The 25,042-nt window shown below is 39.2% G+C and overlaps 3 protein-coding genes across 8 annotated transcripts in view; all 3 read left to right on the top strand.

Moving 5' to 3' along the window:
* Nucleotides 1-5,812, top strand: part of LOC117553319 (arf-GAP with coiled-coil, ANK repeat and PH domain-containing protein 3-like) — a 59,904-nt gene extending 54,092 nt beyond the window's left edge. For 2 of the 6 annotated variants that reach the window (XM_034227203.1, XM_034227202.1), the window contains exon 24: nucleotides 411-3,058. In XM_034227203.1, the coding sequence (XP_034083094.1) occupies nucleotides 411-558 (148 nt within the window). In that variant the 3' untranslated portion in view covers nucleotides 559-3,058. Of the gene's footprint in view, nucleotides 1-410; nucleotides 3,059-3,605; nucleotides 3,656-4,971 lie in introns of those variants that run through there. The other 4 variants (XM_034227199.1, XM_034227200.1, XM_034227198.1 and 1 more) reach the window with 4 other exon arrangements.
* A 1,301-nt stretch (nucleotides 5,813-7,113) lies between these two features.
* Nucleotides 7,114-17,792, top strand: ube2j2 (ubiquitin-conjugating enzyme E2, J2 (UBC6 homolog, yeast)). The gene is made up of 7 exons (XM_034227210.1): nucleotides 7,114-7,271; nucleotides 11,727-11,857; nucleotides 15,138-15,178; nucleotides 15,338-15,440; nucleotides 15,547-15,685; nucleotides 15,776-15,856; nucleotides 15,947-17,792. The coding sequence occupies exons 2-7, from the start codon at nucleotides 11,727-11,729 to the stop codon at nucleotides 16,235-16,237; spliced, it is 786 nt and encodes a 261-aa protein (XP_034083101.1). The 5' UTR covers nucleotides 7,114-7,271; the 3' UTR covers nucleotides 16,238-17,792.
* A 2,620-nt stretch (nucleotides 17,793-20,412) lies between these two features.
* On the top strand, nucleotides 20,413-21,969 carry LOC117553327 (RING finger protein 208-like). Its single transcript, XM_034227211.1, has 3 exons — nucleotides 20,413-20,548; nucleotides 20,646-21,046; nucleotides 21,158-21,969. Exons 2-3 carry the CDS (start codon nucleotides 20,661-20,663, stop codon nucleotides 21,243-21,245), a joined length of 474 nt encoding a protein of 157 aa, XP_034083102.1. The 5' UTR covers nucleotides 20,413-20,548; nucleotides 20,646-20,660; the 3' UTR covers nucleotides 21,246-21,969.
* Nucleotides 21,970-25,042: the final 3,073 nt, after the last annotated feature.

Genomic DNA, 25,042 nt, shown 5'->3' with positions numbered 1-25,042 from the left:
ACACTCGACATTGTCTTACTAGCTTTTCCTGGAGCTGCAACGAGATGTGGTCATCTCTTATTTTCAACCTTATTTAAGCTTTTAAATGAAGTTTAAATCTTAAACATCTAAAAGTGGTTTAAAGGGATTTGATCATTTCCTTTATGAGAGCCAATTATTGATTGTTGTCTCTCTTTCCCTCCCTCCTCTTGTCCTTTTCTCTCCTCTGTGATTCATCTCCTTCGCGGCTCTTTACCGCATCACCACCTTTCCATTCTCACGGTCTCCTCATTATCTCAACCTTTTTACTCCCTCTTATTTTCCCTTCTGTCATTCGCCATCTTACTATCCCATTCCTGCTTCCATGTGTGTGTCCCTCTCTTCCATCACTCATCTCGCTCTGCCCCTTGTCTTTTTCTTTTCTCTGCCAGGTTGCGTCTAGCGCGGATGAACGAGGAGATGCGAGAGGCTGAGGCTCCTTTGGGTCAACCAGGTCAATACCACAGCAGCAGCCCCACTGAGCAGCAGTATAGGAAGTGCATCCAGGAATTCATCTGTCTCACCATAGAGGAGTGCTAGTGGTCACTTCCGTATCGAGGAGCAAAGCTTGTGCTCTCTCTCTCTTTATATAAATATATATATACAAATGTTCCTCCTGAATGAACTTAAAATAACTGTGTAGATGAGGTTGCCCCTAGACACTGATCTCTAGTCTGTTACTTACGTAGATCTGGGTCTACTGGGAACTTCTTTGGGGTTTTTGAGGAGAGAGGAGCATACCACTTGCACATTATGGGGGTGCGTTGTGTCATAGGGAGACCCCTGATGGACCTTTTTAACTCTACTGACAATACAACTCAATTTTTCTGCATCAACACTACTTTTCTGCTCGGCAACCGCCACGCTATGCTAGCTTCACGACACGTACAATGACATCTGCTTTTTGGTGTTTTGCTAACTGGGTAATCCTCTAACTTACCATAACGTGGTGTTGTAACCTATTGTGTGAGGGTGTGGGTTTACTGTTGCCTTACAGCTCTTACCTCTGCATTACCCCCCATACACTTTATATCTATCCAGACCATCTGTGTGACATCCAATTTACCATACTCTTCTTAATCCGAGATGTACATATACGTATTTAGAAATTATATGGGTAATCTTTAAACTATGTGCTGTGGCATGAGGTAAAAAAAACATGGTATTTGTTCCATTACTAAGAAAAAAAAGAGTAACTGACACGTTGCAGTAGAGCTGGGCAGGGTAGTTTCCTGTGTATAAAGATGGAAGGGAAATGTAATGTAAAACTGTGACAAAAATACTGAAGGGCTCGTGAAGAAGAGACCCTCGCCTGCTTTGTAAGATACTATGTGAGTGAGTGAGAGAATGAGTGAGTGAGTGCATGGGACAAGGAATACTGAGAGATAGAGTTAAATAATACGATAGTATGATACATTATGTAAAGGAAAAAAAGAAACTGTGCACTTTTCCCATCTACAGTATTATAATTGTTTTATTTTTCATCCTATTAGTTTTTACATTGTAATTGTCTCGTCAAGCTATTCTATATCAATTGTCTGTCTCTTTATTTATGTTTATCTCCCCAGAGGACCAGTGCAATGCATTCTTGGATGCAGTTTACGTCTGCATTTCCGTTAATGATTGTCATTTCAACCTGGAAGCATTACTTAGAATTTATGACAGGAAGTCTTTAGATAACATCATTGTATAATAACAATATACACTCATTTTGCTTTCATGTTCCCAACGGAACGGCCTTACATTGCTAGGATTATTGGTATTAATACCCCTTAAAGAGAATTCACTAGCATATTGGAAATCTAGTAACAATGAACCATTTTAAAAATGGATTGCAGTCATTTATTCATTGTTTTATGTCAGGATGAGAACTTGCTACCGTGATGTGCAGACGAACCAGAGCAGCAAGAAGTGATAGTGTATAAAACTGGATTTACTTCTCACCCTAAGAGACAAAGGAGACTCATGACACCTCCATTATGTTCTAAGTACTCATCCATGTTACCGTATCTGTGATGAGATAAAGGAGCACATTTCTTTAATACAGTTTAGACACTTGTGGGGTCAAATGACTTATACATCTGGCTTATTTCTGCAGTGTTCCCTGCATGCTTTGCCAGAATTTCTTTATGGGGAAAAGTTCAACATCGTTTGCATTCTGAGCATGATTAAATACGTTTCGTATGGTCGGATCACGTCGTGCAGTGCAGTCCTGTGGAATGAGCATGTACCACCAAGACCCCTCTGGTGTCAGAAATATCTTACTCTATGCACCTCTGTGCAATTCTTCCATCCACGGACCCAATCTGTGGTGACTTCCTCATTCCTGTCTTTTTGTTTTGTTTGTTTCACCATAAGCTTACCAACAATAATGAATTGTTTTTTAATGTTGTGGTTTATTTTCCTCAGCCAAAGACTTTTTAAAGGGAAAGTGTCTGATATTGTTGTATTATATAACCGTCTTTTTGTTTTTAAACTGAAACTGTTCAGAGTAGAAACAGCATTGTCTTACCATGCTTTGTGAAGTGACAGAGTGGTAGAAACACTGTTAGTGTACTCACATGTTGAAAAGAGGTTACAGAAATAATGTGACAGACCTGAGGGATTTTGATATGGCAGGTGATGTACTGCGAGTAGAACCAGTCTAGGGGTTGATGTGAAGCTACTGTGACCAAACCGTTAGGGGCTCTAGCGGAAGTGTTAAATGTTGTGTCCATTGTGTGTATTGACGTAGGAGTGGTTAAAGATGCTGTTCAAAGCAAATTGCTGTAAATAGTACACTTGTGTATTTTAACTTGATGCCAACCTCCTGCCTCTCAGCATTCAATCATGGATCCTGATCTGGTTTTATGTGTGTCTTTTTATTCTCTTCTAAAAAAAATCTACCTGTCAAGCAACACTGTACCACAGTTCTGCTTGGAGGCGTTCTTCTGTTTACTGATATTTGGATATCTTTGGAATACTTTCTTCCTTGTCTTTAGAAGCACTGAGGGGAAAAAAGAAAACATACAATAAAACTGAGAAACTCTTGATGAACTAACCTGCTTCCTGCTTCTTGCTCTCATTTCCTGTCTCATCTCTTATTCATAACATTCTCTCAACATTGCAGCAATACCTTTCAAAAGACCTACAGATTAGTTTCTCTAATGATGACAATTCTTATTGTTCTAAAGTTATGAAATATAGCTTTGTAGAAGCTTTGCCAGGTGTTGAGAGAATGCTTTCGTTTTTATAATCAGCACTTGGCTTATTCAAAGCAATACAATGGTTTCTTTCATGGTAACATTTTTAAAGAAGGTGTACATGTCTCCAGGCTGCCAGTTCAATCTCAACATGCTATTTATAGATCACTTTAGTGTTTGGGGTGTTTCAAATAGCGTCTCAGTTTCTAGTCTGCATCAGCAATACCGTGCCTTGAATAATTGAGTGTCTCCAGTTTTAAAACATTAATGAGCCCTCACTAGCATTATTATGCCATCACTAACGAATGCTTTCACATGTTGGAAATGTCTAATTACTCGCTTTACACCTAAGCACATGTCCACTTGAGGAAATAAACTGACGCATCATTGCTTCTGTCACCACAGGGGTTGCCGGGGGCAGCAGGAGAGTTAAACCCAAGGATGGTCGGGATAGAGTGAGTGAAGCATCCTGGGCCGTCTTTTAGGGACTAGTGTGATAATGTGATTCTCTTTTCCCTGGTGGCTGTGGGTTTCTGTTGCACACACACTCTTTTGGGAAACAGTTGGAGCTGTCTTGATGTTGGGAATCTTTTTTTTGTTTCCTGTGGAGCAATGAGCCATTCAGCATTAAACAGAAATCTACTGTGGAGGAGCGATGTGTCGTGAGGCAATACAGCATTCCCGTAATGTATTGGGAAATATTTATCCAAAATGTTATAACATTTAATTCATTGTATGTCCCAGAGAATGGTAAGTATGGTACACTGCATATTATGAAATCTGAATTCGTAAATTAACCCCTGTGTCTCACACTTAATTAAATTAAATTATTCATTTGGGCTATTTGTGGCATACATGTTTTTCTTCTAATCAGCTATCATAATAAGTCTATAATAAACTGTGGTCAAAATACAGACAGACCCTTTAGAATAATAAAGGGCCCCCATTAAAAAAAAACATTTAAAGGAAACCTTTCATCCCACAACCATTACATCACAATATATAATAAATAAACATTGCTTTCAACTGGGATAATTGCTGCTGTATTATGCGTTTGATTCAGTGCATCAAAATTATTATTTGCTAAACATTGACAAATCCCATACTGAAAATCGAATGATAGGTAAAGATTAAACTCAACAAAAATGGAAAATAGTAAATATGTTTGTTATTTCTTTTGTGCACCTTTTTGTCCTATATGAGCAACTTTTTAAAAGTGAGGCACAAGGGTTAATCAAAGCCAAGTAGACCTTGGCGACGTGCGAGAGAGGGAAGGGGATCCCAGGATGACGTAGGAGGGAAATGGTCAGGATGCTCACCACTCTTTCCCTGCAAGTTCCTGATGTTCTATCTGCAAACTAACAAAGACTCCCACATAGAAGGGTAACCTTTCTGAAGAAAATGTGCAAAAAATGCAGCTTCAGTTTCTGGTATCCACACAGTGTTCACTCAATTAACTTAACACACTTCATAGAAGAGCGAGTCACTTACCTGAAGGAATGGGTGTCTTTGTACCACCACGGTAGACCCAGGAACTTCACTCAATCTTGAGGCCGTGCTTTGGGGGCTTTGACTTTTTCTCTGTCTTTCTTCATGAATGTTGAAATGTGGGTTAAAGGAGATTGCAGTGTTTGCTGGTTTTCTGCCTTTATGTAGTGTCATTAAAAAGGCTTGTGTTACTCACCAATGTTAAAGTAATTTGAAAACCAGCAGATTGGTCACCGCAGTCTCCCCGGTGCCCTGCAGTAGGAAACCCCCCCCTTGACTTTAGTATCCCCTGTTGCAGGTGACAACTCCAGTGTTGATGTCTTTCGCGAGTTTTCTCTCCTCGCGTCTCTACAGCCCGAGAAGTTGAGGAGAAGGAGCTTACAGTTCAGCTGCTCTAAGAATCCACAGTGAAGACTGACCACCACACACTGGCCACTCTTCGGTCCCTTTGAAATATAGAGGGAGGCAGCCCAGGCCCATTCAAACTGACATGTTGATGCTGCTGAGGAAGGAATGCTGCAGGCGTAAGCAAGTGGTATGAACCCTGCAGGGACTAGAAGCTGTTTCAGTCTCGTAATTGTTTTAATTGCAATTGTAAATAATGTTCAGTTAAAATAATAAGTCTTGGTCATGTGAAAATGTTATACAGTGCCAACAGTTACTTTACACAGGTGTAATTTCAATATGACCAAAGTCATTTCATCATGTCACAAGATCATGTTTTCATTTTTTAAAGGGCCCTCTAATTATTGCACTTCAGTCATTTGCAGAAGATATATTTGGAAATATCTTTCAAAATGGAGACTTTAACTTTTGCTATAATATAACACAGTATTATGTAAATGCGCATGTCTTTTGAACTTTATTACAACATGTATTATTTGTAGGACTTTGCAAATTAACCCTGATGCCATTACATTGTCATTCATTCACTCCAGAGCAGAACGTTATGCAATTGTTACCATAGGCTTAATGGTATCCTCTCTATGATGAGTAAATTAACTTGATGTTTTAGATCAGTGCCTCTTTTATGATTGTTGTTTGTTTGTCAACTGCAGATCTCTGATGAACTGTCTTGAAACTGGTGGCAGAAATAAAATAAAAATAGGCTAAAATAGAAGGCCTAAAACGATAAAATGTGTTTTCTTTTTAACTTTGTCTAAGAGGACCTCTGCCCCACTTGTATTGGAGATTAATGGACTACAATGTAAGTAAAGGTATTCAAATAATTGTATCCTAGGCTGATTAGCCTAGAGTTGCAGTTGAATGATTTTTGAAAGATATAGGTATAACATCAGTAGCTAAGTACTTTAAATTACTCAAGGACTTGTACTTGTAGTTATTTGTTCACATGATGCTATACTTTATACTTGTACTACACTATATTTAAGACAAATGTTGTGTTTTTTTCTCCACTATATACATTTTTTATTTAGTTACTTTGCAGATTTAGGTTAATACAAAATATAAATCTACACATACATTATTAGTTATTATTACAGGTTAAGCTAAACAGTAGTGTATAAAGTAACTCAAATAAACCCCACCTTCACCAAGTACAATATTGAAGAGATGAACAAATGAATGCACCAATCATTGAAATAAAATCATAAAAAATATCTTAAATGAGTCATTCTGCATAAGGAGTACTTTTAATTGTGTTACTTTACTGTAAGTATTTTTTTATGCGAATACTATTTTTATTTTATTTGTAACCGAGTATGTTTCAGAGGTCGGAAGTAACTAAGTAGATTTACTCAAGTACTGTACTGTACAATTTTGAAATACTTGTACTTTACTTGAGTATTGCCATTTTATACTACTTTGTACTTGTACTCCACTACAATCCAGAGGTAAACCATGCACTTTTACTCCACAACATGTATTTAATACCTTAAATTACTTTTAAGATTTGGATTATTAATGTGAAATATAAACAAAACTTAAATAAGACTTTAGTCACACCTTAACAAGTAAAGATTGAGTACATTCTAAATCTACCCTGCAGCATACCGGTGCAGCTAGTTTTAATTACTTTGATAACACCTTTAATGCATCAATAAGTATAATCAAATTCATATAATATATATTATTCTGCAATTGACTAATCTGCATAATGAGTAGGCTACTTTTACTTGTAGTACTTTAAGTATATTTTGATGCTAATACTTTTGTACTTTTACTTGAGTAACATTTTGATTGCAGAACTTTTACTTGTGACAGGGTATTCCTACAGTCTATTACTACTTTTACGCAAGTACAATATCTCAGTACTTCTCCCACTTCAGTTTTTTTTTGGACACTGTCGTATTTCTACTTTCACTGAAGCAACTAATCTGAGCACTTCTTCCACCTTTCCATAACACTCCATCTGGTGACAGTAATGCGCTTTCTATGTTGTTTTTTCTACCGCTATACAAATGAAGAAGGAAACCGGAAGCGTCATTTTCCTCCTGCTGGCGATCATAGCTAAAGCGGTGTTATGGTGTCATCGTCTTATCGGTTTGGGGTTTGACAACAGAAACAACAGCCTTATTTCGTGTCCAGCCACGACATCATATTTCCACTGGACTCTCTGGAGAGGTATGTCAGTAGAACATCGTTTGTAAATGTTAGAGATGTCGGGTTCTTGTGTGTTACCAAACTGTCCGTGCTAGCCGCTGCTAACGCTAGCTACACATAGCTCTGGCCTATATTAGCTAGCCGTAGTTAGCCAACACATTACACACAGACATGACTTCTCATCAGTTGTCCCGGCTAGCGTTATCTAAGTCGTTGTTTCAAGTTAACCTGACACGTTTGACACTATGTGATGTAAAAAACGGCAGTCACATATTATGTCACTGCGTTGTTTGTTTGCAGTCGGTGGTTGAGTAACGTCACTCGAGCTTCTCGGTTAGCCGGAGATTTAACAGTAGCCTAGCTTGATCCAGTGGAGGATTAGCCTCTGCTATCATAAACTGCGTTAACGATCAGGAGTCTGCAGTTTATTAGGAAGTGAGGCTGACATTATTTAACCTTTACCACCTCTTATTAGTGTTGTCGTGTCAGCTGTCAGCCACATGACAGTGGGTCAGCAGACAGTGGTGCAGTTAGATATGTTTTCTTCAGTTCAATGAGCAGCTGAAAGCAGAGGTGTAAACTCACTAAGGGAATGTACTAAGTACAATACTTAAGTACACATTTTAGATACTAGTACTTTACTTGAGTATTGACATGTTTTGCTACTTTGTTCTTCTACCCCACTACAAATCTGAGGTTTATAGTGTTATTTTACTCCACTACATTTATTGTTTTCTTTTATTTACTTTTCAGATTGGGATTAATATCAAATAATCAAAATGTAAATAAGAATTTAATAACACCTGAGGTAAATACACAAGCTATTCTTTAGTGTACAGAGTAATTAGAATAAGCTCCACGTTAACAGCGGTGATACATAATTATAATCAAAACATAATGTGTATTAAAAGTAAATGGACCAAGCTGCATAATGAGTACTTTTACTTTTGTACTTTTACTTGATTTACATTTTCAATGCAGGACTCTTACTTGTAACAGAGTATTTCTACACCCTGGTACTTATACTTTTACTAAACAGTACTAGATGTGAGTACTTCTTCCACCTCTGGTAAAAGTACATTGAAAACAAATGTGTGTACCTCGTACATGTAGCAATACGGTCTAACAAAGGTAGTACTTTGTACATTTACATTTTACATATTTGAACTGTTGATGGTGTAGCACCATTCATCAATCAGGCAGTTGAAAGTTTACACAAAGGTTACAAATAAACTAACGCTGTAGAAATACAAGATAATGTTGAATAGACACATATAAACACAAATGTAAAATAATGTTAATATCTGATTTGGTTGAAAATAAAAAAGCAGAGCAAAAGCCAAAGTAGTTACACAAGTTAAAGTTCAATAAGGTGAGTGAATAAATTGGCAACCGATTAAATCAATATGTGTCTTTTTACTTTGCAGACTATTATTCTAAAATTCAATCACTGAAGAATCTCATTAAATGTAATTTGCTGTAGTTAAACTTCCAACCAGCTGAAACCAGATTTTGATACGTTTGTATCTCTGTAAAGCAGTGGTCACCAACCTTTTTAAGCCCAAGATCACCGATCTCGGCCTTGGTGAAAGGCGAGATCTACCTATTGCAGAATTAAGTGAAAAAGACGGCCCAGACAGTGCTTCCAATTTGAGGCCTTTTATATAGGCTGATTGCATCTGAATTACTGTTACAATGAAGGCTCCATAATCAGCTCACGGCATATAGGACCTCACCTCCTTTAGGGGGGTCCGGGGGCATGCTCCCCCGGGAAGATTATTTTTTAAATATTGAAGTTGAAAGCATCAATCTGGTGCACTTTGAGAGCAACATCAGGGGGTCCGCGGGGTCTTAAAAAGTATTAAAAGTTGATAAATCAATTTAGCGAAAATTAAGGCTATTAAAAAGTATTAAACGGCATTTTCCAAGGTATTAAGAAGGTCCACAGCAACGACAACATGAAACACCCTTTAATTTACTGAAACAACATGTCGGGAAACCCCTTCAAGGTGGCCCCATGCATAGCGTGCCATAAAATGCTGCTTCTTATTTTAAGTTTCGTTGCCTTGCTCCGCTCTGTGGGGGGGGGGGGGGGGGGGGGGGGGGGGGGGGGGGGGGGGGGGTTGGTGTTGGTTGGTGTATTTTGTGGCGGCAGCAGCGCCACTTACAGGCCTGGCATATGTACTACAGCGTTTCCAGCATTTCCAGCATTTCCAGCGGTCTAGTGTGAACGGACACGTTAATGAATCGAATGTGTGTGAACGGAAGACTTTTGCGTATGTGTTTTACTGTATGCGTCCTCGTGGGGCCGGGGGTCTAAGCCAAACTATATCCGGTCACAGAGATCTGCTATTTTAAAGTAAGGTCAACACATATCGACCCTAAATATAGTCTATATTAAGAACGAGAAAAGTCTTAACATATCGTTTTTTGTAAACATATGACAAATGTGTGAGGGTGATGACGTCAGAGCATCGTCCTATGTGCCGGGCTTAGCCCCGGACAGCCCCAGCCCAATTTAACCCCTGGGTATTTGTGAGGGAGCTCCTATATGGCATTACCCCGCTGAAGCTCACCAAAGTTTAATATATTTCATAGTTCAAAGTTTTGTCAATTGTTTTGTTTATTGGTCAAATACTGGTTTCTAATGGTTTCTGAGGAGTTCTACTGGAATGAAAGAGCACAGAGTTCAGAAGCAACAAAAACCTGACCTTCACAGAGAGGTTGAAGTTCATGTGGAGAGGAGGCTTCAGTAGTCTGTCTGCACTCTGTTTAGTTGTGTTATCTTACAATCAATATAGTAAATGTGAGGTAAAGTGTGTCGCCAATGTAACCGGTTAGAACTCGAAGTTGCGATGAGGTCTTAAAATGTATGGAAATGGTCTTAAAAAAGGTCTTAAAAGGTATTAAATTTGACTTCAGGATTCCTGCATATACCCTGAACATGAAGACATCTATGGATACCTCTCTCAGCACCCATATGAAACAGAACTGTAAACAGGTTTTCTTTTTCTTTATGGATATTTTACAAATCACTCACCTTTTAAACTGTATTCTTGTTTTACTGCCATATAGTATTTCATACCTGTTTTTCATTTATTCTCTTATTGTTTGTATAACTATGATGATCATATGAAGGTGTGCCGTGGAAATAATCTTTTGAATAATTTGTGACAAAACCGTTCCAAACACTCAAGAGTCCTTTAGCTCACCTGAGCCCCTCAGTCTGACAGGGGAGGACTCTCCCCCAGCTTGTTGTGGAAACAGCTCCTTATGTCCGTTAGTGCAGCTAGCTAACCAGATGCTAACATCACGGTCCCCGTTAGCACCGGTCGGTCCCTCTCTCCCCCTCTCTCTCTCTCTCCCTCTCCCTCTCTATCACACTAAATGCGCTATTGCCACACACACACACAGAGCCGAGCTTGAATGACACAAGCACACATGTATTTCCATGCAACTCTGATTGGTCTGGTGACTTGCCTCTGTTGCATTCACTGAACACGGGAAATTGCAGTCCTGCCGTCCTCTCTAGTGTCATGATGAAGTTCACGTAAAGCACAGTTAATGTATTATATTATTGAGGTGTCTCAAATATACGTCAATCAAGTGGCACCTGCTAACGGGGTGGTGGGTGATAGGTTTACATCTTAAAAACTTATTTTTCAAACATTATTATTTTAATTTAATTTATTTTGTTACTTTTTTTTGTAATGGTCCGCGATCTACCCGCACCACACTCGACTGGTTGGCGACCACTGCTGTAAATGGACTGCTTTGTGGGACCTTTGACTGTGGGTCAAACTCTGTCAGCAACAGCTACAAACTCTTTGTTGGTATTTTAAAGATTGATCCATTTATCTTCCAGTTAATGTGTTATCTATATCAGTCATTAGTTGAACTCGATTGGATTAAAATACATTTAAAAGTAATCTTATTCCTTGTCTTCAGGGATCATATTTAAATTCAGTAACAGTTATGCAATCTACATAATCCACAGTTCTGGCTGTCACCAGTTTTCATTAGGAGCAATCCTGTGGTAATATAACCCCTGATTCCCACGGTTCAGTTTGAACATATCTACCAAAAAAGCACCCACTAATCTCCATCGACAGTTACGTTTTCTCATCTGCTCCATTTTAAAACTACAGAGATGTTTTGCAATCTTCATTTTGCAGGTTTCCGGCGGCCAATAGGATTGATCACCACCAGAATGTATATATGTTGCACACAGTCATTGCTGGAAATGATACCAATGTTGTTACCAGTACCTATACCAGTTACCTATACCTGTGTAACAGTAGAGGAAATGATCTCTAATATAAACAGCCATTCACTGGCTAAAAGGCTGCAGTTGGAGTTTACATTTCAGCAGCAAAGGAAGACTGCACTTTTACCAAGCATTTTAAGGGGAAATAACCTGATGTTGGTGCCTGTGTATCACTAACACAGTAACTCTCTTGTCTCCTTAATCATCAGATGAACAACAACGGGAATAAGAGAGCTCCAACCACAGCCACTCAGCGACTCAAGCAGGATTACCTCAGGATAAAGAAAGACCCCGTGCCTTACATCTGTGCAGAACCTCTCCCCTCCAACATCCTAGAATGGTAAGGTCTCCATCGCGGCAAGGCTCAAAGCCAGAAATCACAGAGGCAATGTATTTCAATGCCCTAACTTGCAAATGTTTTAATGTTATCATTAAAGTTTGAATCTGGCCTGCGGTCCCTAGTTATGTAACTTTGTATGCAGGGAAATGTGTCAATCATCTAAATAACAGATTTAAAAATGTAGGTTTAAATATGTGCAATGTATCAAACGCTTAAACTTGAACTATTTATGTGCTTTTGGTCGTTAAAATACGATGATAAGCATCTTGGGTAGGGGTGCAACAACTAATCGACTTAATCGATTAAAATCGATGACCAAATTAGTTGCCAACTAATTCAGTCGTCGATTCGTTGGTGACGTCATCACGTGTGTTTTGCACGCCGTTAAGCTCCAACGTTATCGGTCTTTTTATCGGTACCGGAGACATTTAAAAAATATATGTCATGTGTTATTGCTACATAAACATTATATCGCAGTCTTAGTGTCGCCAACTCGTTTCTAAAATGCAAAAAGACAAATATGCGTCTATGATGTATTTTCGATCTTTCCAATCGAGACGAGATCTCTCTCCCCCGTCTGTGTGCGAGGGGGCGGGGCAGTTTACACACACGCAGCTGCTACATGCAGCAACACACGGCAGGGATGGCGGAGAGAACGCGCTCCGAGGTGTGGTTAAACTTTACCCGTCTCGATGCTCGTTGCTTAAAGTGCAATAAGAGTTTAGCATGTAAGGGCGGTAACACGAGCAATTTGTCTAAACATTTAGCAAAAGTGCACCACATTCAGACGGAGAAATGCACCGGGTTCGACTGTCTTTCTAGTAGCGCTGTAGCCCCATCCACGAGTAACTTTTCCACGTCAGCAACACACGGAGTTAACAAAATGATACAAACATGGGTTAATGATTAGAGGTAACAGAGTTATTTAGTTTGTTAAAGTGTCAACTATTCTGTTTACAGTTCTGTCATCACATTATTTAATACGATTTGTTAAAACATTCTTGTTTCTTTTGATGTGAAATATTATTTATTTTATTTAAATAAAAAGCAATGTTAATTTTGTTCAAAATGTGTTTAGTTAATTTAATAATATATGTATTTTTGAATCAAGTATTCATCTTTATTGTCTTCATTGTTAGTTTCCACATGCCTAAAACAACCTCAAGCTACATCTAAAAGTTGATGGCTAAATAATAGTGCTGGGGGGAAACGATTATTTTGAAAACGATTAATCGGGCGATTATTTGATCGATTAGTCGACTAATCTAACGATTATTTTTCTGTTGTTCAATTCATAAAAAACGTAATGTAAAAAAAAGGTAATGTAAAAAAAAAAATGTTCACGATGCTGTGTCTCAGGGGATCTTAATATTTAAGAACCTATTAATGTGTTATACCAGATTAACGGAAATAATCTCAGCTAACTGACGATACAAACCATGTTTACCAAAACAAAACACAAGTCTCATAAGAAGCATCTAAATGACCCCTGAGCGAAAAATGCTAACGGATATTGGCATAGAACTCAAGATAAAAGTACCCTTATTACTTATCGTAGCTGCACATACAAGATATCCGATTAAAGCTGAGACTCCACAGATTATGTAGGTATATAGTATCATCACTGAGTGATCCGGACTCGCGACAGGGGAAGCAAATACAGTCATCACAACACGTACCTTCACAGAGCTTCTCGGGAGATCGTCTCACCACCGTAATCTGATCAAAAGACGTGTTCAATGGCATTCAAATGAGAAAAAACGCGGCTGAATCGGTTAATCCATAGGTTTTTAACGTCTATGTATAAAAAAATGATTGAATTTATAATCCATAATTCCATTTTATGTAAAAATCGGAGAGCAAATGCTAGCTGCTAATGGTAGCCACCACAGCTAGCTGCTGCTTCTGTTAGGCTATGCAGCAGTCTCAGTGAGATATAAATATATAAATATCTTTGCGTTTTGGACTAACTTTAAAATATTCCCATGCTTTTGAAGACCTAGGGCGAGATGTTTTTGTTTGGGGGCTTCGTGCGCAATCCTGTGAGGAGGAGGTGGTAGCCGTTTCAGTCTCCATTGTGTTTGAAGTGCGATTGCGAACTGCTTGTTGCTTCGGGTGACCCACGTGTGTGTAGCGACGCGTCGACGCGGAAATATGTCGTCGACGATATTTTGAAGTCGACGCGTCGCTACAGCACTACTAAATAAGAGCGTTTGAGAAATTGTGCAAGGCATACAGTAATAGTCCGAATAATCGTTTCATTAATCGATAGATTAATCGATTATCAAATTAGTCATTTGTTGCAGCCCTAATCTTGGGTGGGTAGGATATACATATTTTATACATATTTGTATATATTTTTGTATTCGGGATTGTGGGAAACGGTATTTCGATCTCTCTGTCTGTACACACAAACTGAAAGATTGACAATAAAGGTGACTTTGACTTTTGGGTGTGGGGACGGAGAATAGTTTACCGAGGTCTCCCATTATAAACCTGAGGGGTCACTGGAGGATTTACAGGATGCTACTTTGTTGAAGCTTGCTCTACACCTCCACAGCTAGGGACGTTTGCAAGTCTTTGAGCCTAAACAAATAATAAATTGTCTGAAATATTAAAAAAATGTAAATAAAGATAACACCGTTTACTTAGGATTCTTATTTTGAAGCCTAATTTATGTTTGACGTTTCTGTCAGTCATCACATTTTTATTTAAACATTTCTGTGGGAAAAGTGTTTTAGTCGTGTTCGGGTATTTTCTCGTTTTTATACCAAACAAATCACTTGATGCAGATGAAAATACTGGTTATTGTTAATTATCGCTGAACATGGCTAAGAACACATACATTTAACAATAGTCATTTATCATAGAATTGACACAAAATATATCAATAGCCTTGTTTGTCCCCTACATGTACAAATAAAATAACACTTATTCTGCTGTTTCTGTTTCATGTTTATAAAGCAGAAAACGCATTTATTTAATCTCAATTTCTGCTGAACAGCTAGACTGCAGATCCTAAAATCTATATCAAGGTACTTAGGATATTGCAGCCTCATGATATCAACCACCAGACCCACTGGACGCTCGTCAATGTGACTGTTAATGTAAAGAGAAATAATTAATAGGGCCAACAGTCAGTAGAGTTTAATTCAAGGCCCTTGCAAACAGATTTATTCAGGAGAATTAACCGTCAATTCTTTGGAATTCAAACCTACTTTTTTTTTTTAAGTTTGGAAGCGTAACAATCACTGACAGGAATTGCTCCTTTCTTTTCCAGGCACTATGTCGTCAGAGGCCCGGAGAAAACTCCCTATGAAGGTAACACCTCCTGGCAGTTTGATATGATAATGGGTGCATTATTGACAAGTACACTCACGCTGATCATTATTTTATTTTATTACTTAATGTCGGAGGAATCGTGTCACCTCTGTGGGACGGATTTGGAATGATCTAAATGATGTCATCCTTTTCTTTTAGGAGGTTATTATCACGGAAAACTCATTTTCCCTCGGGAATTTCCTTTTAAACCACCAAGTATCTACATGATAACACCAAATGGGAGGTTTAAGTGTAATACAAGGTAAGAAAACTGTTTATTATTTATCAATTGTTTAAGGATTTAAAGAGTTTTAGAAAATGACTGTGGTTTGCCACTTTTCTCCTAACTGTACCTGTTTCCTCCACAGGTTATGTTTGTCCATCACAGACTTCCATCCAGACACGTGGAATCCGGCGTGGTCCGTCTCCACCATCCTCACCGGTCTGCTCAGCTTCATGGTGGAGAAAGGCCCCACCCTCGGCAGCATCGAGACCTCTGACTACACAGTGAGTGCCAACCGATGACTAAAATAAATGCAGCACATGGGGGTAAACCTCCTGTTATTTATCATATATCATTTTACCATTTCTTTCCAGAAAAGACAGCTGTCAGCCCAAAGCCTGGCCTTCAACCTCAAGGACAAAGTGTTCTGTGAGCTGTTTCCCGATGTAGTCGATGTACGTATGAGCTCATTTCAAATTTCTCCACCTTTTTTTCTTTGTTTTTCGTGCAGCTAATTCTCTCATTTCTCTCCTTCCATGCATCAGGAGATGAAGCAAAAACAGAAGGCGCAGGAGGAGTTAAGCGCCCGCACTCAGCCCCTCCCCTTACCCGACGTGGTTCCCGACGGCGACCCTCAGCACGCCCACTACGGCCTCCCCGCCCTCAACGGAGGTCCCGTTCCCCTCGGGGGCGCCAACCCCGCTCCTGGCCTGCAGCAGGCCAATCGCAACCATGGACTTCTAGGTGGAGCTCTGGCCAACCTGTTTGTGATCGTAGGCTTCGCGGCGTTCGCCTACACGGTCAAGTACGTGCTGCGGAGCATAGCCCAGGAGTGAGAGGAGCCTGTGTGGGGGGGGGCGCGCTCTCTCTCCCCCCCCCCCCCCCCCCCCCTGCAGGCGAGCCAGCAAGTGGACTGCACATTCGACAAACACACCGCAAGGGGGAGGGATGTTCAGTCCTGGGGTAAACCCCTCCACGACCACCAACACCACCACCATGGACTTTGGAAAATGGGAACTCAAAGCCGACCCACCCAGGAAGGATTGAGAGCAGGGGGGAGGAGGTGGGGAGAAGGGGGTGTTAGTATGGCCCGGGGGACTGGAGGGGCTTATTTAAACGGTTGTGATCCGATCTGTGCTTCAGTCGTTTGTGTCACGATCAACTTGGCTCATGGGTTGTGGATGAGTGTAGAGGTGAAGTCACATGCTAGACGCACCACTTGTTCTGTAACTTTACAGATAAAAGCTTGTTTCTTAATTAACTATGTCACTTTAATCTGATAACCACCCATCAGCTCATAGACTCCTCAGGTCATGACTTGAATCTGTTCCAGAGACAAATGTTTTCAGTCGTGAGAAGAAAGGAGTTCCACAAAGAGCAGTTATGAGGTTGTACCAATTATCCCAAATAAACTGCAACCAGTTTATTTGACACGGCATGTGGCATTGTAGTCTGTTTTATTATTCAACACCTTTCTATTGTTCAGGTTTCAGTTTTGTGCGGTTGCACCGTAAGAACCGGTTTCTCTACCTCCAGCTACATATCTGGTTTAACATGAAAATAAAACACAAAGAGGTTTTTTTCTTCAATACGAAAGTGTTGAACTCCAGATTAAATAGAACTCCAATCATCCATAAAACGGAAACAGTATTGACAAGTGTCTTTATATCTCCATTTCTGTCTTCTACATAAAAAGCATCAAAGTTGGCGTCTCAGTCTGTGAGAGAGCTACTGATCCATGTTCAGAGTCTGATTCAGTTTTCTCCTGTCAACCTATGAGCCAAGCAGTGACCCCAGAGCCTGCACAGAATAAATAGAGACCAGTACCTTTTTTTTTAATTGGCTTAGCTGACCAGTATAGCGCCATTCTATATAGGTCCAAGAAGAGACACATGGAGAGAACCACCATTTTGTTTCTGAGTATTATTTTCTTTTTGATAATTTTTTCTTCGTGTTTTTCTTCTCTTATTTATAGATATGGCCTTGGCTTGTCTGTCATGGCGCTAAGGAAATGTTCAGTGTGTGTTTGCTAGGTGCGGGCTAACACCCACACACACACAGACAGGCCATGGCCTAGGCTCACATAATTGCTGATAATTTCCTGTTGTGCATTGCATTTGGTAAAGATGGTTCTACTGTATATCGGATGATCCGACAGAACAATGATCTGGAAGTGGAAGATTTGCCTTTCTATTGCTCTTTTCTCTTGGCGCCATCTTAAAAAAAGACAACCTGATGAAGTTGATGATGATGATGATGATGGGAGTGTTTGTGTGATTATAAAGCAAAGGCCCAAATTTCCATGCTTCAGTTAATCTTGTGTGACATTGTATGTTTTCATAGTAAATGCAAATAAATTACCCTGCTTGGTGGGGCATTTTAGAAAACCTTCCTTTTGATCCGTTTCTGTGACAAATCATCAGTGATTAAGAGAGTATTTTACTGGAGTCAAAGTAGCAGTACTACAGTGTTGACATACAAGTAGAAGTTCTGCATTTAAAATGTTACTCAAGTAAAAGTACAAAATGACGGGGTTTATATAGCACCTTTCAACACAAGAATAAAACAATACAAAAAAGTGCAAGAAGAAACAGTAGAACTAAAATAGTGCAAGATCAATGTGCAAGTAATGCCGGAGAAATTAACTATAGACATATTACAATTAAATACAGTAAGCTAAATAGTGAAGTGTGTTGTAAGTGATCATGTAAATGCAAAAACAAACAAACCGCACCTTGTTAAGGTGCGGTTTGTTTGTTTTAGTTGTTTACTGCTCAGTAGCTTAAGCTATAATATATCGTAATTTATGAGTTCATATTTTCTATAAATAATCTAAAAATGCAAAATAGCCAGGAACATAATCTATTACAAAAAGGTAGTGGAGTAAAAAGTATTAGAAGGATCAATTGAAAATACTCCAATTACAAGTCGGCCTACCTCAAACTTGTACAGTACCAGTCAAAAGTGTGGAGACCTTCTCATTCAATGGTTTATTTATTTTTATTTTTGTTCTACTTTGTAGATGTATACTGAAGACATCAAAACTATAAAATAACACATATGGAATTATCTAGTCCAGATAATACAGAATATGATTTTTATTTTAGTTTCTTCAAAGTAGCCCCCTTTTGCCTTGATGACAGCTTTGCACACTCATGGCTTCTCCTCATTCACACAAACGGTGTTTCAGGGCCGGTTCGGAGCTGGAGCTTGAAAAGCACCGGGTTTTCCTGTTCACACCGCAGCGGAGCAGCCTCTTAGCTCCAGAATCCGGTTAGTTTCAAGCACCAAATTTGTTTCCGGCTAGAGCAAAGGACCGCATACATCACGCTTACGTCGAGGCGGGGCAGGGGCGGGATCAACTCCTAAACAACAACAAAAAGCCTGCGTTTTATCCAGTTTGTACACAACGATGGAGAAACTTAACAAGCAGCAGTGGTCCACTGAAGAGACCAGCTACCTACTGGGAATCTGGTCTTCCGAAGAGGTACAGAGGAAGCTGGAGCACAATCGGCCACTGTTGTTGTTGTCGGTGTGAGCTGTGAGGGGTTTCCGCGCGGTTTGGCTTTATGAAGCAGGCACGCAAACGGTTACGTCATGATGCAAACGATGACGCAATGACGCAGCACCAGTCGGACTCTGGGCGGTGTGAAAAGAGCCGGAGCTAAACCGAAGAACCGGTTCTGAACCTGAAAAGCTCTAGCACGGAGCTTGAACCGGAGTTGCGTTGGTGTGAATGAGGTATCATCAGTCAGCTTCATGAGGTCGTCACCTGGAATGGTTTTCAATTAACACGTGTTTCTTGTCAAGAGTCAATTTGTGGAATTACTTGCCTTCTTGATGTGTTTGAGACCATCTGGTGTGTTGTGCAGAGATGTGTTAGTGCACTATACTGTTGTAAGAACATTTACAGAATTTAAGAAATGAAGGCAGTCGATCCGGAAAATGTCAAGAACTTTGAATGTATCCTCAAGTGCAGTCGCAAAAAACCATCGGACGCTATGATGAAACTGGCTCTCATGAGGACCACCCCCCCCCCCCCCCCCCGGGAAAGGAAGAGCAAGAATTACCTCTGCTGCAGAGGATAAATACATCAGAGTTACCAGCCTCAGAAACCACAAATTGACAGCACGTCAGATTAGAGCCCACACAAATTATCACAGAGCTCGAGTAGCAGACAGTCTCAACATCCACTGTTCAGAGGAGACTGCGTGAATCAGGCCTTCATGGTCCAATTGCTGCAAAGAAGCCACTACTGAGGATGAACAACAAGAAGAAGAGAATTGTTTGGGCCAAGAAGCACAAGGATTGGATATTAGACAGTGGAAATCTGTACTTTGCTCTGGTGAGTCCAAATTTGCGATTTTTGGTTACAACCGCTGTGTCTTTGTGAGACGCAGAGAAGGTGAGCGGATGGTTTCTGCATGTGTGGTTCCCACCATGAAGCATGGAGGAGGAAGTGTGGTGGTGTGGGGGGGGGGGGCTTTGCTGGGGTCACTGTTGGTGATTTATTCAGAATTCAAGGCACACTTAACCAGCATGGCGACCACAGCATTCTGCAGTAGCCAGCAAAATATAAATCATATTCTGCATTTTTTAATACTTTTTTGTTTACTAGATAATTCCATATGTATTATTTATAGTTTTGATGTCTTCAGTATAAATATACAATGTAGAAAACATTTAAATAAATAAAAAACTTTGAATGAGAAGGTGTGTCCTTTTGACTGGTAGTGTACATTGAAGTTCACTGTATTTACGGCCTGTACTGTGGTTACAGAATAAATCACAGCAAATTATGCTTTAAATGTCCATAAAAGATTAGAAATGTGTTGTCGACTTTTTTTTTCTTTTCTTTTTATCAAAAATGTCTTTATGAACCAATTGACTGCTCTCAAAGGCATTCCTCTTGAAGTCTCTGGAGCTATGCGCATGTTTGTGTGCTTTCTTTGGCGTGCGTGATTAAGAACTGAGTTCCACAGAATTCTTTTAACTGCCTACCTTGGAAATGATTCCTCCGACACGTCACATGATCAGGCAGGTCTGATAAATATCAGCAGGCTGTTCACACAGACACAGCAAACCTCAGCAGAGCTACACACACGTTACCAACAGCAGGATCACAGGCAGCCTTATCAACCCTGAAAGTAAGTATGATTAGAAAGAAACTGCTCGATGCATTTTTGTATAAAGTAATGATAATATTTGATTAGATTTCTGACTGGTTTCTTTCTTCCTGTGCAGCAGGTGGTCTGTTGAATGCCTTCACTCTGCTCCCAGTCTGCACTCCACCTCACTACACCCTCAGACACCATGGTCGTACACGAGGAGAAGGAGTGTGTGGTGTGCTTCAATGAGTACTCTCGCAGCGGCCGGGTCCCTCGGGTGCTGCACTGCGGACACACCTTCTGTGCACCCTGCCTGGAGCAGCTGTCCCAGCTGAAGGGGTTCCTCTGCTGCGTCTCCTGCCCCCTGTGCCGCTGGATCACCTGCACCAGGGCCAGCCTGACGCTGCCCGGGGCCCTGTGGGTCAACACGGAGATCTGGGACAAGATAGTGGAGGACAAGGTGGAGGAGAGGGTGATACCATCAGCCCTGATGGAGGATTTAAGCTACACTGAGACACAACTCATCCAGTCATCACTGTAAGGGGACTCAGTTTTTATTCACATAGATTACACTTGTGTAATTTCATGTAGGCCTGTGTGATATGAAGAGAATCAACCTAATATCTAAACATACGTCACTCTCTTTAGGCCTGTTTCAAAACAGTCTGGTGGCAAGACCTTACTCCAGAGGATGTGTGGATGTGTGACGCAGCAGCCAGACATGGACGCGTGTTGACAGTTTAACAGCAGAAGAAGAAATGACAGAGGCATCTCCGTTCCCCTTTTCGTTCTAACTGAAGGGCCCATGGCTGTATGGAAAGGAACCTGATTAATGTTACTGATGACATCAGAGGCCGGCCTGAGGAGCGAAGGACCTGATGAAGTATTTATAATTAGATTCTAAACTCAAACCAAACATTTAATTCGTTTTATTTGGTTGGCATTTGATTATGGTCAAGAAAATGTGTTTCATCATATTCTTGAAAATGTACGAACCATAAACCCAACTTTACTTTCGTTATGTCCTACATACAATCCTACCTGCATACATTTAAATATTGCACAAAAGCTGAAGCTGTGAAAACTGAAACCTAATTTAATCAATTTAAATATGTATTTTATTTGTATTTTATTTGGTTTGTTTTTTATGTTGATCTGATTATTTTGTATGTTCTTTGCACTACACATCACATTTACATTGCTTTGTTAAAATGGTAAATCTGTGTAGTTTAGGTTTATTTGCAAGTTTTGGTCTGTCATATATCTTTATTTTTCAAAGTGTTTCTGTTTGGGAGATGAATAATAATGTTATAGTTGCTTATTGTTATTTTATTTTATGATGTTAATACTTTCTTCCACCTTTAAACATTTTAATATTTTAATGCCTGTACACTTGCTTGTTGCTGCTGCAACACATATTTTCCCAATTTGGGGTCAATAAAGTATCTCTCTTAAAAGTATCTCTTGATTCTCGTCCAGTGTTGATTTCTCTCGGCTGGAGATTTTTCTCTTTATTGGGTCTGGCTGTTTCAGACGGAAATCATAAATAGAAACGTTTTATACATTTTCCAAAAGTTATCATTAATGTTCGGCAGCCTCTGCTGTTAGTACTGTAAGTCGTTTTCAAAGATAGTGCCGCTGTGCAAAGAACGTTGTTTGAACTCTTTAACTTTATCTAAAGTGTAGTTTATAATAAAACTTTCAAATTGTCCCTCAACTGTTTCACCAATAGCAAAAAATAGTTATTTTTAGTATTTTTGATGGTTGACTTTAAACACTTAATATTTCACATTGTGAATTTTAAACAATATATGTGGAAAGTAACAAGAAACAACAATAGTTACACACTTTCAAAAGTCATACATTAACTAATGCCATGGATAGTTTAAGGTTAATGTCGGAATCGGGGGAGGAGCAACAAAACCAACCATTGTGAATTTGTGGTTATTTTTATTGAAAACAGTGACAGTGGATTATTTGAGCTGAAACCTTTTTTCCCTGAATTAGTTCTACCAAACAGCCTCTTAACTACACTATGTTAAGATGAAATACAGTTAAATATTCAGACATTACAACACAAAACTGATGCAAACACAACAGGGAACGATTTTCTAAAAAGCTTTCATAACCCACAGAAACCATCCCGAGGTTCACCTTGAACTAAAACATGGTGGCAGGAAAAGGCCCAAATCAGCTGTTTCCAGACGAGACCTGTGCCTGCTGTACACACTAACTCATGTGAAGAGTTGTTATTCAAAATGTTATATTCAGATGCGAGTGAAATCAAAGGGGACATTTATGCACATATTCTGGGGTTAATACCTCATGTACATTGAATGGACAGAGCTATGGAGCTATATCAGGGTAATACGTTTTGAACATTCAAAAAAATACAATTTATTTGAAAGTTCAAGTTTTTATCTTTTATAAATACAATCAGGGCCGTCCCTCCCTCACATTGCGCAGGGGGCCTCGGCTTATGAGCTCGGCTTGGGCGCAGTTCTCAGCGCAGTTCTCCGCGTTCTCAATTTGCACATTTCATGGTGATGCTCAGCCTCTCCCCTTAACTCCTAACAGTCATCATCATGTCAACCACAACACAGAGAAATACTGATAGAAATGTGTGTGTATTTGTTGACAGAGGGAACTACATTTGAATACAGATTTAAGAAATATCAGTTTTTGAGCATGTAATAAGCATGTTTTGTCTTGACTATATGACAACTATATTATAATAAAATTGATTATGATTATTATGATTATTATTATTATTAGAAGTAGTTTATTTGCATTAATTATATTTTAATCTTTTTGAGGCTAGTATTTGGCAGGAAATGCAGACATATTCACCTGTAACTGTGTTGATAACAATAATAAATAGGAATTATATTTGCAAAGTACTTTGTTTCCAAAGATTTTTTTTCCACTCCTGTCAGTTTGGGGGGGGGGCGGCCCTGAATACAATGATGTATTCAAACTAAAAAATAAGTATTTAAAATAATTTTCAAGGTTAAATATTATTTGGAATCAGTTCAGCAATTTTTTGGAAATAAAATATTTATTTTCATATTTCATTTTTATACATATGTTGATATTTAAATCCTTATTTTTTTCATTTGCAGATTTTACCTTTTCAGAATCAAAACAGAATCATTTTTTTCATTTTCAGATCTTTTTTTCCACTTTCAGATCTTTCTTCTCGCTTTCAGACTTGTTCCACTGATGTTGCTTGGGAGTATGGAATCAGCTTTGTGCCATTAAGATAAAGCAACACTTTCTCAGAATCAAGCAAAACTAAGAGTTTAAGAGAAGAAAGACCTGCACCAGCTTCATCCACACTGGGCATTGCTGTTATCACTGCTCAGTGTCATTTCATTTGACCAAATGTCTTTACATACACATTGAATAGATTGTATTATTATCCACCTTTTTGTTTTATATCCTTTTATTTAAAACATTCTTTGAGACTTCATCTTCTGGTTCAAATTTCAATAAATGTGATTTGTATTATCACTCTTTTGTCTTTATTCTACATGAAAATGTTAGAGATTCCATTCAAATCTGTTGATTATTCAGATCTTCCTCAGGCTAGGAATAGTATGTCGAGTTTCTTATGGTACATTTATATAATTTTCTCACAGGATATAGAAGGAGAGAACACAGTTTTTATCCATGAATACATGCTTCAGCTCTCCAGGGGCCTCATTTATAAAGGGATATACGCTTAAAAAATGGCGTATGCAAGTTTCTACGCAATGTTTGCGATTTATAAAATACTAACTTGACAGGAAAATGTGCGGTCCTCCACGCAAACTCTAACCCATGCGTACGCACTAAGCACAACAACGGGAGAGACGAGAAACTGCGACACCGTTGGCAGAAGGAAGAATGGAGATACATATGTGGAAATAATACCATAAATAAAATGTTACCTCTCATTTATCATATATGAAGAATTCATTTTCACAAATTGATTAAAGCCAATCTTAAAATTATTTAACAAACGCCCGTTTGAGACTCCTCAGTGCACACAAAAACATAACTTGGAGAAATAAATAAATACGGATATGTTAATTAAAACCACCTTGAATATGTTGTCTTAATGTTATGACATGTTTTCTCATACATGATGCTGTATGCAGGAGGACAGAATTACGTCTAAACTGACGCCGTTTTGCATTTCTATAGGTTGCATATGAGCATGGTTTATATAGGCTACTATTACGTTTAATCGTGTTTTATGCCGTTTGCCAAGACTTGATAAGTCGCTCGTAAAACACAGGATGTATGGAAACTAAGAACACCTGTGGTCAATTGAACAGCTAATATAACACAACACATTAGTTGTATTTCCTTTAACTGGTGGATTATGGATATATTTGCTGATCGACAGCTGGGACACAAACCACCAAATACAAAAACATAATTCAGATCCAGTCGTCATGATCCACTCCGGAGGGATTCCCCGATCATTTCTTACAGTTTCTCATCAAGGGGGTGTCTCCTGTCCCCGGTACAAACACACTGCCTGAG

The sequence above is a fragment of the Gymnodraco acuticeps genome, unplaced genomic scaffold (assembly GCF_902827175.1).
Source record: "Gymnodraco acuticeps unplaced genomic scaffold, fGymAcu1.1, whole genome shotgun sequence".
In the NCBI taxonomy this organism is placed as follows: Eukaryota; Metazoa; Chordata; class Actinopteri; order Perciformes; family Bathydraconidae; genus Gymnodraco; species Gymnodraco acuticeps.
This window is presented reverse-complemented; position numbering and strand designations above follow the sequence as displayed.